General features: G+C 37.7%; 1 protein-coding gene across 1 annotated transcript in view; it reads left to right on the plus strand.

Annotated features, from left to right (window-relative positions):
- Nucleotides 1–16,901, plus strand: part of TTBK1 (tau tubulin kinase 1) — a 111,390-nt gene that overhangs the window by 31,192 nt on the left and 63,297 nt on the right. Inside the window, exons 3-6 of the mRNA XM_063302627.1 lie at nt 5,062–5,209; nt 7,011–7,084; nt 10,196–10,336; nt 12,383–12,487. Coding sequence (XP_063158697.1) covers nt 5,062–5,209; nt 7,011–7,084; nt 10,196–10,336; nt 12,383–12,487 — 468 coding nt within the window. The remainder of the gene's footprint in view (nt 1–5,061; nt 5,210–7,010; nt 7,085–10,195; nt 10,337–12,382; nt 12,488–16,901) is intronic.

Consider the following 16,901-nt stretch of genomic DNA (forward strand, 5'->3'; position numbering starts at 1 on the left):
GTATTATTCTTTTTGCTCCCAGGGGACCCTTCTTTCTTTTGCTATTTTCAATTTTTACTGCTATAATATATATAAAAAAGGAACAAAAACCCTGCAATAATGTAACTGCCACCAGAAAACAAAAATAACAAAAAATTATATAGATATATAAAGTGGTTTTAGATGGGTAAAACATCCACATAGACTCATATTAATCAGTCTTTCCATTTATGTCAATAAAAGCCAGTTCAAAGAGAGGGAACACATTTCTTCAATCCAGACTTTTTGGTTCAGAATGATAGTGCTTTCCAGCAATGCAAAACTGTATTTTTAGCTATGCTCCAAGGCCAGTGTCCAAAATGCTTCATGAATTGACACATTCCAAGTTTTATATGTATAATTGAGTATCATATTAACATCTTTAAACCTTGTTTCTCTTTTCTAAACCATTTCAACTGTTGGAAGGAAATCTTACCAGGTCCGTTCCAAGCCAGGAATGAAAGTTGTTAGGCAATTGCTTGAACGGAGAGTATTTTATTTTCCAAGAGCATGGTATAGAGTCTGCTGGTTGGAGGTGGCCATGCTTGTATTCTCCTCACAAGCTCTTTATATAGGAGAGCTTGGCTATTGTTATGTGAAAGTGTTCCCGCCCTCTAGGAACTTTTGGGAAAGTGCACCTAGCCAGTTTCCTGGCAGGGAGCGCGCTCTAGGAATTCTAGGAAAGTGCAGTTTACCTCGGTTCAGAGAGGAGGCGCTCTATGGTCAAGCTCCCTGCTGTTTGTGGTTTCCTGTTCTGATAGTTTAGGTTCCCTGCTGGGCTGTGGCTTTGTCTACTAGCTTGGAATGTTCACCTTGGAAGGAATCTTTTGTTATTTGATTATGGAGATTATTTGGCTGGGAAAGAATGTTTACCTTGAATGGGCTGGCTAAGTTGTGTGAAAGAGTGACTTTTTTTTTTTTACAAGGTCTCTGATTAAATCCGAAGGGAATTTTTTGTTTAAACAGTTGGGCTTCCTCTTACATTTTTTCCCTTGCATCCATCCCCTTTGCATTGGACCCATTCTATTTTGTAATCTTTAACCTTTTACCGTGCTCAGGGAGGAGAAGCAATGGCAGGCAGTCAGTGTTCTGGGGGGAGACAACATGGCGGGCAGGGAGAGATCTTAATTTCTTCCCACACAACAATAATGTCAACATTAGATCAAAATGGAACAACCATGGGGCAAGCCTAAATGGTATGTGTCAGAGTTCCCTCAGATACATCTCCAGCAAAGAAAGATTGTCTCCCAACCCTTCTTACACATATGCTGAGCTGGCCAATAAACATGAAAAATAAGCTGTGATGAATTAGTCTCCTCTTCAGTTCTTAAGAAATATAATTAATATAATTTAAAATACAAGACTATTAATTTGTTAAAATAGAGTATTCTAAGCCTGTATTCCAGAGCTCTTGATGATTACCAGTATTTCTAATATGTTTCATAATTTATACAATTAAACTGTAAGTTTAAACTCTTCAAAAGCTCCTTCTAGTACAAATAATGTAAGGGTTTTGAGAAGCTGCTAATGCATCTCTCTGTGAAATCAAAAGATATTTTAATTGAATATATTGATATTCAACAGCTTTAAGTAATACACATTCTTTATGCAATACATCAAATATTTTGAAGAAATCATTACCAATTCAGGAGTACTAATATAATTTCTGCCCAAATGTTCAAAAAATATATTTACCTGCAAATTTAAAATGGAGGTTGTCCCAGGCTGTCAATTTTTCATGTCAACAGGGATCCATCCCCAAATTCTCTAAATACTTCTTACAGCTTTAAATGCTGGGAAAGGAGAATCAAGCCTCTGCTGAATTATCAGGGGGTCTAGGTAATAATATTCCAGTTGTACTCATAATGTCTTTTGAAAAAATCAGTTGTATGCCACCACCACCCCAAAAAAAGACCAGTCAAAATATAAACCTCAGAGTAACATGGAAAACTTTGGAAATTTAAAATCTCTGTCTTCATGGAAACTAGTTTTTGAATTACCAGAAATGTATATTGGACTAGTCCATCTCTTTGGTAAGGAATCTCATCAGGAAAAGTAGATTTTTTTGCAAAAAAAATATTAGATTTTAAGTTACCCAATTTAAAAAGATCCTTCTCTTTTCAGATACACATCTAAGACCTTAAAATATGAAACAATTAAAGATAGCATAAATATAAAAACTGTATGCATTTTCAGGGGTTAAGGAAAATGGAATAAACAATCTCAGATTGAAACACTTTTAATACTTCAAAAAGGTCTTAGAAAAATAGGAACCCCCTCCCCCCAATTATTAATATGAAAATAAACAGACATTTCCAAAGATTATAAAAATTAGAACTAAAAACTGTGGACTTCAGAGGCAATATTCTACAACATAACAGACACTTATCCTTTAGTTAAGGAGTTCATCTGCTATTAAAATTATGTTTATTCAAGCTATTAATTTTTTTCTGATTCCCACTTGAGAAGATAATACATTTGCTCCCAAATCTGGTTTTGATTTTTTGATTATGTGTGATCAAATTGATGTTGACTCTTAGTGACCACATACTGTAGATAGAATAAAGAAAAAATTACTGGATAAAGGAAAAAAAGCTGATTTCTTATGTTTGTTAATTATCTAAGGAGGCAGGTCAGGAAAAATTATCTTCATTCTAGTATATTCTGAAGATATGGAATATCTTTTTGGAAGAACTGCAAAATTCTATTTTTGGATGTTGATTTAAGGAATTTAACTATAATTTTGAATAATAGTGAAAATCCATATATTACCTAGATTTTATTTCCAAATTATATTCAGATGGTAATGAAAAAAAGTTCAAGTAAGAAATTTTCCATAAAGACCACTAGGGGCTACTCTTACTCTGCCTTAAAAGAAAGCTCAAATTGTTTCTGCATAATGAACCTCGCATCCAAATTATTTTGTCTCGGAGCTCCACCATTTCTTTGATGTGTTTCTTATTAGTGTTTTCAAGTTGACCATTCTTAATGAAGGTATGGTCAGAGGAATACTGTATCTTAAAGGCTAATGCATAGTACACTGCAAGGTTTATGCCAGGCCCTTGATGGATAAAATCACTCAGATCTCTTCTAAAGTGGACTCTGACTCGGGTCACTGGGACAAGTTTTTCATCCATTAACTGGGTGGAGTTTGAACCTGTGAATCTTGAGAAAGTAGAGAAGATTTTCAGAGCTTTTAGCATGGTTACCCTCAGGTTAGATCCATGCCTCTCCTGCTTAGTCAAGGCCATCTGGGAGAAATCTTGTGGTTGGGTCCAAGTGATGGTGAATTCATCCTTGAATAATGGGGCGGTTCCCCTTGCCTGGAAGAGGTGGTGATGTGCCTTCTCCTTAAGAAACAGTCGCTGGATCCAATGATATTAGACATTTTTGTCTGGTCTCCCACCTCCCTTTTTGAGCAAACATTATAGAGATGCTCTCTGGCTGCATCTCCAGAGGGCTCTGCAAGAAATAAATTATCTGGACCCTTTTCAGTAAGGTTTCAGGCCAGGATATAGTACTGAGAAAGCATTGCTCTTACTTGTGATGCTATCTGGTAGAACTGGGACAGAGATGGTACAACTCTCCTGGTCCTGCTTGACCTCTTGGTGGCCATTACCATAAATCATGGTATCCTTCTGGACTTTGGGAGTAGGGGGCTCTGTTTTGTGTTCTCTGAGATTGGTATCAGTGTTGGGCAGAGGAGAGGAAGGGTAGGCTGAGCCTTATTCCTCAAGGATCAGTGCTCTTCCCTCTTCTGTTTAATATCTGCATGAGACTGCTCAGGGAACTAATCTGATGGCATGGGGTCAGCTATTACCGGTATGCTAGATGATACCCAGTTGTATATCTGGACCCCTGTCTGGCTTTGTGTGGAAGTGCTGTCTCAGTGTCTGGAAGCTGTTAGCATCTGGATGGCGAGGAATAGATTCAGGCTCAATCCTAGTAAAAATTAGAGGCTTTGGATCAGCTGTGCTGGGGATTTTCCATTTTTTGTTCTCCATTGGGTAGCATTTCTGAGGCAGAACTGGTGTGCAATTTGGACTCATGGCTATTCCTGGAAGAGTAAGTGGTACCTACAGCCAGGAGGCCTTTTGCGTAGAAAATCTGCCAATTGTGTCCTTCTCCTTTATTGGCAGAACCTGCTCATGGTCTCTCATGCCTAAGTTACCTGTCATCTAGATGTGCTGCAGATGGGGCTGCTTTTGATCAGTCAGAATATAGTAGAGAATGCAGCTCTGCAAGCAGTTATGGGCATACCTCAATATCCCTGTGTGACACCTATATTCTGTGAGCTGGTTACCACTGGGTTTCTGGGTACAATTCAAGGTGCTAGTTATCATCTATGGCTTGGGGTCTGGTTATCTATGGGATTGTCTTTCTGCTTGATCTATCAGATCTAACAGAATAAGCATGCACCGTCTTGTGGGATCCTGGAGGCATGCCTTCTCTGTTGTTGTTCCTGCTGTCTGGAATACTGTTCCTGTTCCCCAAAGGTTTGTTAAGTCCCATCCCTCCTCTGCTTTAGAAAGGCATTGAACACTTTGATTTTTGACCAGGCCACGGGCCAAGATGTTTTGTGATCCTACCAAGTGATGACTTACGAAAGATAGTTGAAACTGTTTTTTATATACTTCCCCGTAGTATCATTTCATTTTTATATCTTTTGCATTTGATTGCTTTTACTTTTAATGCAAGTTGTCTTGAGTCTTTCTGATTATAAATAGAATAAAATAGAAAAGAGTGAGAATTTTAATGGTTTATTAAATTTAAATTTAATGTTATTTAATTTTCTATTATCTACTGCCACTTAATACCTTTCCAGGATTTTAGCAGCCCACATTTGTTAGAGTCTATTATTACACATTTTATTCTTGAGAGAGCAGCCATTTGGCTTTGTTTTTGTATCTTTAAATGCACTTAGTTATATCCAAGACAGTCTTACAACATTGCATAACTTGGTACTGTTTTTCCAATGTTTCTAAGTAAGATGTGGAGTCTCCCTAATTACTAAGTATTGCAATGATTTTGTGTCCTGTTTAGTTGAAGAAGATTGGTGGTGGTGGCTTTGGGGAGATTTATGAAGCAATGGATCTTTTAACTCGGGAGAATGTAGCTCTGAAGGTTGAGTCAGCTCAGCAGCCAAAGCAAGTTCTCAAGATGGAGGTGGCTGTCCTAAAAAAACTACAAGGTAGGAGATAAAAATTATTATGGAAAGTATATAGAAGTCTCTGGAGTTTGTTTGCACTATGTCCTGCTTTGTGCTAAAACATATGACAGTGTATTTAAATATAAAATACAGCTTTTTTCTTACAGTATAATGAGGGATGTCAGTGACATCCCTATGTTGCAGTATCACATGATTTTCATACTGTTTTAACTATTGTGGGTTTTTCTACAAACTACATTAATTGTAGTTTGTCAGGAAAGTTTAGAATTTTCTGTTGGAGATTCTAACTTCCATATCCAAAGCTACAATAATTGTATTCCCTGTGAGAAAAAGCAACTCTTTTAGACAAGTTAAGATACGTTGTGGAGATGCATGTAAATCGTTTTTCCTACAATCCCAAGAGAACTACATGCTTCTGGTTTAGTCAGAAGGGAGTGCTTTTGTTACTGCAGCAAATGTTATAATACCAAGAACATAAATTAAACCAGTGCCAAATATCTTCTGTTTGCAAACATGCACCTGGCCAGGAACTGATAAAAATTATTTCTTTTTCCTCCCAGATATGTGCTATACAAACACTAGATTTATGGCCCTATGTTTCACCAGCCTGGGCAATAGGTACTTATTTGGGGAACGATTAGGACAAAATCTCATTCAGACTCTCAACTGATGAAGAATTATTACATTAAATAAATATTTGCTATTACACTTCGACAAAGTTCAAAAAGTTACTTTATATGGTAAAGATGTGGGAAATAAATATTTACGTATATGCAGAAGAGAAAGTGTCTTAGTTATTATGCCTATCTCTCTTATGGACTGACATGCTATTTGGGAGTATGAAAATTAGAAAAAAATAGTCAAATAACACTTTCCAACTATGGAGAAGAGGGCATTGCTATGGAAATCATGTAACAGTCCAACCTTGCTGATTGGAGGAAACTTGATAGCTAGGTTAATGGGGAGGTGGCAGAGGCAAAAATGTTCAATTCAGAGAAAGAAGAAAAAAAAAAGACAGCAAGAGCTAATTGTATTTACTATTCCAGTGAAAGAGAAAATACAAGTCTGCACTTCCGTTCCCTAAGAATTACTGTAAAAAGATAACATGCATTAGGCTATCTTTTACAGTCTTTTTTAATCTAAATTCAAATGAAGTGAAACACTTGAAGCTGCTTAAGCACAGTCCAGAGCACACAATTACCCAGAAAGAACCATGAAAGTAGCATTGTAAATGGAAGCTCTGGCATTGATTTGTGGGAATATTCAATATTCTATTCGAGGTTGAGCCAGTAAGGGGTCTTAGATATGAAACTGTTTGGTTAAAATGGAAATAGTCAGTGGTCAGAATTTACAATTTAGGTAGCTATTTCCCATGAGTTCTTCTTGCTTGATCACATGAGACACTAATTCCAAGCACTGCATGACAAGGATGTGATTTCCAGTGGCCAGTGAAGTAGCTAAAAATTGGCTGGGTAAAAATATCTTTTAGGTAGAACCAGGTGGGACTAGCAGGTGCTTTTTCAGGAGGTAACAATTAAGGCAAACAGCTCATTCTCTCTCAGATAGCAATAATGGGGCAAGAAAAGAATCCCAGGGTGATATCTTACAGCAGAGTACTGGGTAAAAACTACATGGAATGGCTTAGGAAACTAAATGAATCCTGGATCTCTGAGGCTTTTAATTTTTTTGTGATCCATTGAGCTTTGTACTTAGAAATCACAGGGATTCTGGAAGAATCTTTGAAAAACTCTCTTCTGATAGTGACAAGCTATCTGTATTCTGATTGATTATTGAGAATGGAATTTGCTTTTACACTTTGCAGGGAAAGATCATGTTTGCAGATTCATTGGCTGTGGAAGGAATGAGAAGTTTAACTATGTTGTTATGCAACTTCAGGTAAGCCTTTCTGCTTTGTTAAAAAAAAACTTCATAATTGTATTTACCAGGTCATCAATGATGATCTGGATTCTTATCCAGAGGACCAGTTTTATAGGCAAGCAAAAAATGTGGAAAGTTTCTTATCTTCTGAAATACCATACAGATGGAAAAGGACTAGCAAGGAGGAGTTGAAAGGGAATCACCTTCTCTTTCCCAGGTGTCACCTAAAAGTCTCAGGAGTTATACGTTTGGTGGCAATATAAGTTGATAAATAAATAAATAAACAGTATAATATCTCTCTCACATGCCAGTAAGGTAATGCTCAAGATCCTGCAAGGTAGACTTCAGCAATTCATGGATCGAGAATTGCCAGATGTACAAGCTGGGTTTAGAAAAGGCAGAGGAACTAGGGACCAAATTGCCAATATCCGCTGGATAATGAAAAAGCCATGGAGTTTCAGAAAAACATCTATTTCTGTTTTATTGACTATTCTAAAGCCTTTGACTGTGTGGACCGTAACAAATTGTGGCAAGCTCTTAGTGATATGGGGATACCAAGTCATCTTGTCTGCCTCCTGAAGAATCTGTATAACGACCAAGTAGCAACAGTAAGAACAGACCACGGAACAACAGACCGGTTTAAGATTGGGAAAGGAGTACAGCAGGGCTGTATACTCTCACCCTACCTATTCAACTTGTACGCAGAACACATCATGCGACATGCTGGGCTTGAGGAACCCAAGGCTGGAGTTAAAATCGCTGGAAGAAACATTAACAATCTCAGATATGCAGATGATACCACTTTGATGGCTGAAAGCGAAGAGGAACTGAGGAGCCTTATGATGAAGGTGCAAGAAGAAAGTGCAAAAGCTGGCTTGCAGCTAAACCTCAAAAAAAACCAAGATTATGGCAACCAGCTTGATTGATAACTGGCAAATAGAGGGAGAAAATGTAGACGCAGTGAAAGACTTTGTATTTCTAGGTGCGAAGATTACTGCAGATGCTGACTGCAGTCAGGAAATCAGAAGACGCTTAATCCTTGGGAGAAGAGCAATGACCAATCTCGATAAAATAGTTAAGAGCAGAGACATCACACTGACAACAAAGGTCCGCATGGTTAAAGCAATGGTGTTCCCCGTAGTAACATATGGCTGCGAGAGCTGGACCATAAGGAAGGCTGAGAGAAGGAAGATCGATGCTTTTGAACTATGGTGTTGGAGGAAAATTCTGAGAGTGCCTTGGACTGCAAGAAGATCAAAGGCCGACCAAGGGCAAGGTGGATGGATGATATTCTAGAGGTGATGGACTCGTCCCTGGGGGAGCTGGGGGTGTTGACAACCGACAGGAAGCTCTGGCATGGGCTGGTCCATGAAGTCACGAAGAGTCGGAAGCAGCTAAATGAATAAACAACAACATAATATCTCTCTCTGCGTTGTTTAATTATTAATTAGTACCACATTTCTAGAGGCCAAATGACTCCTTAGAGTCTTATGGAAGGCAAGGCAAAGGAGTTGTGAATAGCTAAATAACTTGTACGGGCACTGGGGATTTTTGTGAGAGTTGGTTCTCACATTGCTGAGAAGGTTAGTAGCAGCTCAAAAATAATCTAAGAAGGCATCCTGGTCCACTTTCTCAAGAGGCCCCCTTCCTCTTAGCATTGAAAGTATGCAAAAAAGAATGAAAATCTTTCATCTGAGAATTGTTTACATGTTACATATATGAATTTTTTGTCAATTATTTATGGTAGATACTTCTATGCTATCTTTCAGGACCAAAATGGTTTTCTTGCTGTGCTTCATAATACAAGATAAAGATTCAAATATTAGCAAGCAAACATATATCAGCAAATAGGTGTTGGAAGTGGAGACAAACTATGGCATGTGCATCATGACACTAAGGCTATTTGTGAATTTGTGTCAGATGTCATGACACAAATACTAAGTTGGGCCTTCTGTGCAAAAATATTTTTGTGTTATTTTGATGTCATTGCAACTTGTTATGGAGGTCGCTGATCATCCATTTCATTCATATACTGTAGATAGATGCAGAGTAACTTACTTTGCTGCAGTGGGAAACCTTTGAATTGTAAATGTTTCTATAAAATTATTTTTAAAAAGTTGTAAATGTTTCTATAAAATTATTTTTAAAAAGTTGTAAATGTTTCTATAAAATTATTTTTTAAAAAATGTAAATGTTTCTGTTAGTTTGAACAAAGAGATGTTACAAAATTAGGAAGATGTTACTCAAATAACAGTTTGTTTCAGTTTATTTCATCCTTTTTGTCTAAAAAAATCCTGGTGTTGGGACATGCCATCCTCATGTTCCGTAGATATGAGAAGGAGTTAATTGTATCTTTCCTACTGCTAAACAATCCTGACTACTCTACTATCATTGCTTCTTTTCTTTTTCCATAATAATCTCACAGTTCCTTCCATTTCTCCTGCCTCAGAAAAGAATCATAGAGTTGGAAATGACCATACAGATCATCTAGTTCATCCCTGTGCTCCATGCAGGAACTGCTACAGCTTCTTTGACAGATGTTTATCCAGCCTCTGTTGAAGACCCCTAGTGAGGGAGAACATACCATTTTGGGTTCCATTGGCTGATAGCCTGTACAGTCAGGAAATTCCTCCTGTTGTTTAGCCTGAACCTCCTTTCTTGTAATTTTAATCCATTGGTTCTGGTTCTGCCCTCTAGGGCAATAGAGGAAAAAAAACTCCCTCCAAGTTTCAGTGTTGCTCTTTGTATCTCCAAAAGTGCTGGGTATGCAGCTGCCACTTCAGTGTGCTTGTTTCATTTTGCAGCAGATAGAAGAGAGTGAAAAGGCAGATTTTATGTCTTAAACTGTTTTTTTAAATTAACTATTGAGAATTGCTGTTGAGTCAAAAGATATGGTCCAGTTGTTCTTCCTTAACAGATTTTTACAAATGGAGGCCAATACTGATTGGACAGAAGACAGAACATCCAGCTGTATCTTCAGATGATCATTTGTCAAAATGAGCCCAGAAGAATCTGTTTGAGTTAAACTTAATTGATCTAAGCAGAACATAGAATTTTTCTTCCTTCTGGTGCATTAAATAATATCTGCTGACAAAATCTGGTACAGAACCTGATATCCACTTATTTCAGGGCCGGAATCTTGCAGACCTCAGAAGAAGCCAGCCTCGAGGAACTTTTACGCTGAGCACAACTCTTCGATTAGGCAAGCAGATCTTAGAATCCATAGAAGCCATTCACTCGGTGGGATTCTTGCATCGAGACATCAAGCCTGTAAGTAGATTTTGATGGTGGACCTTCCCTACATAGATTGTTTTTCCTGATGTTAATGCTTACTAAAATGTTTACTAAGAAGTAAGCACAATCCTCCTTATACTTGGAAAACGTACGCCTCCGGGGTATTGCATGAGTTTTGGAGAGAGAGGTGCATCCATGAAATGTATATAGAAGTGTGGCTTTATGTTTTATGATAGGTCAGGCCTCAGGTACATCACGACCCTGTGTACTTAACTATTTCCAAGTTGCAAAGGCATTTATCCTGTCATGTTTTGCTGTCACTTTTTCTACCAATGAGTGAGAATATGCATAGATGAAAGAATCACAATCAGAAAGTAATAACTATACTACAAACCGGATTGGGGACTACTGTGAACCATATTGCTGTGAAATTGGATAGGGCTTTCAAAGAGGATTGCCTCTACGATTCCCTCTTCGACAGAGTGAATTCAAATTCAAATAGGATTTTCAGAATTATTCATAGTATTTAAATATTGAGAAAACTGAAATAGTATTTATTTGATTTATATCCCACCTTTATTTTTGTACATCTCCAAGCAGTGTACATAATTTGTCACCTCCTATTTTCCCCACAACAACCACACTGTGGGGTCGGTTGGGCTGAGAGAGAGTGACGTTGGGTTTCATGCCTAAGTGAGGACTAGAATTCATAGTCTTCCAGTTTCTAGCTTAGCACATTAACCACTACACCAAACGGTCTCTATTTGTACCTATAACACTTTCTCCAGGTAACCTCTTAAACCCCTAAGTTTGTTTGTGTGTTTGTTTATTTAGTTATTAGTTGGATTGATACCCTTCCTTTCCTTCAGGCACTGTATAAAAGTCCAGGGACTTTTGAGCTGTACCAAGTCTGTTTTTTAAGAGTGCATTTGTCAGTGATTGCATGCCCAAATGTATACATCCACATTCTCATGTCCATTCAAGTCTCCTCTTCCTCCCTTATGTACACACTTTTGCATACGTCTCCATACAGCCTTGTACTTGCATACTTATACATAATATTCACACAGAAACCTTTTTTCAGAGGAAAAAAGAACCCTTCCCCTCTTAGCAAAGGATGGCAAAATATCAGTGTTTTCCTGTCCTTTCAGAAAATATCACCAGCAACAGCAGTACTAGATTTAGGAGAGACAGGAATATGGCGTATTTGCTTGCTTATTCCACCTTGTCAATGTTGCTTTTCTGTCTGCTGTGCCATCCTCATCACTCTTGTCTCCTTCTCTACATCAGCTTTCTCATGCCTTTTCTTTTTGCTGTACTACAGCTTACCTCATATTTGAAAATAGCACATTTGGTAGGATAGCCAATACTCTAGGAGTTAGAAATAAAATACAAACTGATATTGATAGGTTAGAGAAGTGGGTTCAGAATGATACGATGAAATTCAATAGAGACAGTTAGGGGTATAGGATACATAAATCAAATGTAAAGGTATAGGATACCTGAATTGGCAAAAAGTTATGAAAAAAATCTTGAAGTAATAGTTGATTACAAGCTGAGTATGAATTAGCAATGTGATGCAGCTGCAAAAAAATGTGATTTTAGGCTGCATCAATAGAAGGATGTTTTCTAAATAATTAAATTGGTTTGCTTTGCTTCACTTGGACCCCACTTCAAATTTATCCAGTTTGGACATCAGATTTTAAAAAGAATTCAGAGAAATTGGAACAAATTCAGAGAAGGGCAACAAGTTCTACTTTCAAGTGGCTAGAAACAGTTATTTGAAGAGAGATTGAACTGAGCTTGGTATGTTTAGTCTTTCAGGAAGCTACTGAATTAAATGCAGGAACTCTTTTTAATCACAGGTGTAAAAGCAAAATGACTGATAATGGGAAATATGTTAAAAATAGTAACTGGAACAGATTTTGGATAGCGGGAACTGTTTTTAATCACAGATGTAAAAGTAAAATGACTAATAATGGGAAATATAAAAATAGTAACTGGAACGGATTTTGGATAGGGGCTTCATTACATGAGAAGGGGTATTGATATATTAAACTTTTTTGTATTGCTTCTGTTTAGTCTAATTTTGCCATGGGACGCCTGCCTTCAACCTACAGGAAATGTTATATGTTAGACTTTGGTCTGGCCCGGCAGTATACCAATACTAATGGTGAAGTCCGACCTGTAAGTGATGTCTTTTCTATTTCTTTTGTCATTGTAACAAATGAAAAAAAACTATTATATTTTTATATTTGGCTTTGAAGCATCCCCAGGCTGCTTTGGAGCCAGTCAAGTGGCTGATACGAATGTGTTTGCTGCTGCCGGGGCAGGGTGTCTTTTGTGTTTGTATAGTTTTTAATTCTGTAAGCCATCTGGAGTCTCCATGTGTGAGCTGAGTGGCCTTATAAATTTTTTTAATAAAATAAATATTATTTCAATTTATATACTATCTCTCTGCCCACAGGGCACTATTATATTATTCATCTTTGCAGTGCTGTCACTTTAATATACCTATTTGTTGAGATGGAACCTGAACAGTTAGATTCTTCTAATTGCCAAAGAGACATTACATATGACTTCAGAATAAAATATTACTTTGCATATATCTATGCCTGTTTATCAGTTACTTATATCAGTACTAAAAGAAGAGAACAGTGCAAATTGTTCATCCCCTTGTCCCAGTAACTTAACTTTTATAGAAGACTGATTGTCTTTATTTATTTATTTAAAAACCGCTCATGCTGAATGCAGAAGAAGCAAATTTGCACCTAATAATGTTGTGAGTGGTATTGGCATATATAACTTACCTTTCTTTTTCTCCTGCTACCACCCCTAAAAATCTCCAGAGGGTTAGATGAACCTGCTGAACAGCAAGGTTCTACTGGTATAAGTGTCTTCTGTTTGATTTCAGTTTATTCAGTGATTTATTATAATACAGTATTCCAGTATGGTTTGCAGCATAAGAACAATAAACAACTCAAAGGTTCTTTTGAATAGGATTGTTTTAATATCCTTCCTAAATGCCATCAATTTGGGCACTAACTGAATCTCCTAGGGAAGCCTGTTCCAAAGTAATGGGGTTGCAGTGGAAAAACAGTGCCTTGGGAGCCCCCAGTCCCTCAAAAAGTAGGGGAATCTTAAGCATCCCCTCATGAGATGAGCTGGTTCTATCTAAAGGAAACATTCTTGAAGATACCTAGGAAATGGGTGATGAAGGGCTTCATAGATTAAAACTAGTACTTTGAATTGTATTTCGAACCTATTGGAAGCTAATGCAGCAGGTACCGAACTGGTGTTAGTTAGTTAGTTAGTTAGTTAGTTAGTTAGTTAGTTAGTTATTTATTTATTTATTTATTTATTTATTTATTTATTTAATCTATTGCCAGATACTTGGTGGGTTGCAGTAATTAAACATTAAAGCATCTACAGTATAGTTAACAGTTATTAAAAGTAAAAAACCAAAAAATCAATAACTAAACTGGGCATCCTAATGCTTATCATACACCCCTCAGAACAATTTGATTTTCAAAAATATCTAGATTAGAAAACCAAAATAGTGAAGGCAGTTTTAATATCTAGGGGAAAGCTATTCTACTGCATTGTGACTAGTGCTGAAAAGTAGCACCTATAAGCTCTGCCTCCCATATATTACAGAAATGGGGGATCATCAACATTTTTTTTTTCTGTGAGAGACAAGTCAGGTGTGACAAGTCTGGTTGGGGAAGGAGGTCCTGCAGCATTTTTGTACCAAGTCTTTTAGATTTTATAGATGGCAACCAGCAGATTGAATTGCATCCAGAAGTTAACAGGGAGCCAATGTAGGACTCACAGCACATATATAATATTCCTGGTGATGATCACTAGCTAATAACTGGATGCTGCATTCTGGATTAATTAAACCTTCCAAGAAGTCTTCAAAGACATCTCCAAGTGGAGTGCATTGCATTGGTCCAGACAAGTGGTGAAGTGGGTATGAGTTAAGATATCCTCCTGCTCTGGGAAGGCCCACAATTGGTCACCGATCAGTTGGGCAAAAAGTTTCCACATATCTATCAAGTAGGAACTGTGAGTCCAGAAGGACTCCCAAGTCATGGACCTGCTCCTTCAGGGGCAGTGCTGCCCTGTCAGAGGCAACCCTGGACTAGTCACAGTATCTCAATGGATAAAAAGCAACTTTCACTTGCTGGGATTCATCTTTAGCTTATTTCATCCTGTCCTGTTCTTAACAGCCTCCAGACACTGCAACAAAACTTTTAACAGTGTCTCCTGTTTGATGGAGGGTGGCGATGCAGCATTGGGTATCATCATGATACCCTGATCAATGCTGACTGTACCCAGTGGCTTTGTGTAAGCTTTCACTGGGTAAATGTTTTATATTATATCTGAGTTGCAATATTTTCTATATATATCTTGCAGGATTGAATGTAGGCATTGTAATTAATCACTGCATAAACTCTGGTCCCAGTATTTGCCAAGATTTCAATGGGGTCAAATGATACCTCTCAAGATGAGCCCAAAGAAGAGCTGAATACTGAAGGTCCTTATTCCAGCCAGTGACCAAAGCTAGGATTAAAGCTTAATGATAAGCTTGAAAGTTGGAAAAGTAAAATCCATCTTTCTTAACAGGTAATTGTACTTTGTGCAGTGAAAGCTCTTAGTACCAATATAATTATTCTCTATTTCTACTTTTTCTTCAAAAAGTTCTCCAAGGAAAAGGCTCTGTGAGACAGAGCCCAGTATCACACTACTCAGTATGTTAAAGATTAAAGTGCAGAGCAACTCTGGGATCAATCCTGTTAAAGCCATTTCATCCCTCTTATTCATTTTTTAAAATATTTATAGCTTAGGTATGCCCAGTGCTAACAATTCGGTATAAATAAAATAGCCAAGATTAAAACTTAAAGCTCAACTTAAAATTAGTCCAATAAATACATTAAAAATATATCAATAAGAGAAAGCACACAAAGCTAACAGTTTAAGACCCACTTAATCTGCAAGTCTGTTTATACACCAGCAGCCAAAATAAAAATGTGTCTTTGGGACCACATAACCCTGGCATGTTAGTATAGAAGAATGTAATATTTCAGAAAGCTTGGTCCTGTTTATGCCTTTGAGAGGCATAATTAATACTTTGAACCGTGGCCTATGACATAGGCCAGCAACTACAGTATCAAGCAGGAGTCCCTCAGCATAATCTTCTGAGGCAATTGTAACATCTCATGGAGTGACTGCCACCAACTGAGAGTCCCCACCCTTTTCTGGCTGGATGTTTAGACTCTTTAGCTGCTCTCATCATAACAGTGCTATTGGACAATGAACATAACGGCCCAGAGTCCCTTTTGGGAGAGGGGCGGTGATAAATTTGATTAATAAATAAAATAAAATAAAATATTGTGGCATTTAAGAAAAGTCATAATGGAGATTGAACCCTACTGCAAAGAGTGACTTTATGCTTTTGATTTTATGGGGCTCACTGTTCTTCCAAAAGTACCTTTACCCATTGCTATATCATTGTTTCAGTCTACTTGTACACTTAACTAAACCGGTTGTTACTTATGGAAGTTAGTCTTCAAGATGTCACAGCACATTTCTTTCTAAGTAATCATTAAGGTGTCTGGACCTTTTACTGAGGATGAAGGATAGGTATTCAGTTTACAGATTTGTAATGCAATCCATGTAGCCTTTTAGAAAAGTTATGCGGCTGAAAAAAAAGCAGATCTTGCAATCTTTTATTGTTTACTGGTTAGCACTGATCTACACTGATAAATATAGTTCTTAAAATACATGAAAGGATGTCACATAGGAGAATATCAAGTCTAGGCACATACAGAACATTCCCTGTAAGGATTGTCCTGTGTGTGGCTAAAATGCATATTTTATATAGTACAGATATGGCACAGATGTGGGTTAGGACAAAGCAGAGGCGTTTCAGGTTGGATGACAGCTGGGATAACTGGGTGGTGGCTAAGTGGAAGTAAGGACCGTAAAGGCTTGGGAAGATGGATAAATGGTGGTTGAGCCAGTTGAGGGTGCCATTCTTGTATTCAAGTAAGGCAGTAGTGGCTATTGGACAGGAAAGCACTAGGAAGATTGTATGAAGGAACAAGATAAGGGGGTTCATATACAGTCTTGTGGCAGGGGAAGGTTAAAAAGAACTAAGAAGCTGGCAGAAGGTTGGTTGGGATGGAAGCTGGAGAATGGGAGAGAAGAAGAAAATAATGCTAACAATCCAAAATGTACTTAGGCAGTTTAGGGCTGCTGAAAGGATTCTGGCTCAAGATCACTGAAGAGGAGTCTACATAGGGACTGCTGTGCAAGGAGGATGACACACTGTGGGATCTGCCTACCCTGCACATATATCCAGGGGGAGAAAAAGAACTGAAGACATCAGGAAAAAGACCAAGAGGTTGCCAACTAAATTTTAACTGGAGCACTTAACTAACTGCTTGGGAGAATTTAGTAGTAGCAACATTTTTGAGAAGCACACTGTCAATTTAGGCAGAAGCATTACTGTTGTTGGCAGGGTGATAGTTATTCCAGAATTGTAGAGCAGAAAGCATAAAGAAACTGCTACATTCCATCCTCCTTTGAAGGCAGA

Source organism: Candoia aspera, chromosome 1 (assembly GCF_035149785.1).
Source record: "Candoia aspera isolate rCanAsp1 chromosome 1, rCanAsp1.hap2, whole genome shotgun sequence".
NCBI lineage: Eukaryota > Metazoa > Chordata > Lepidosauria > Squamata > Boidae > Candoia > Candoia aspera.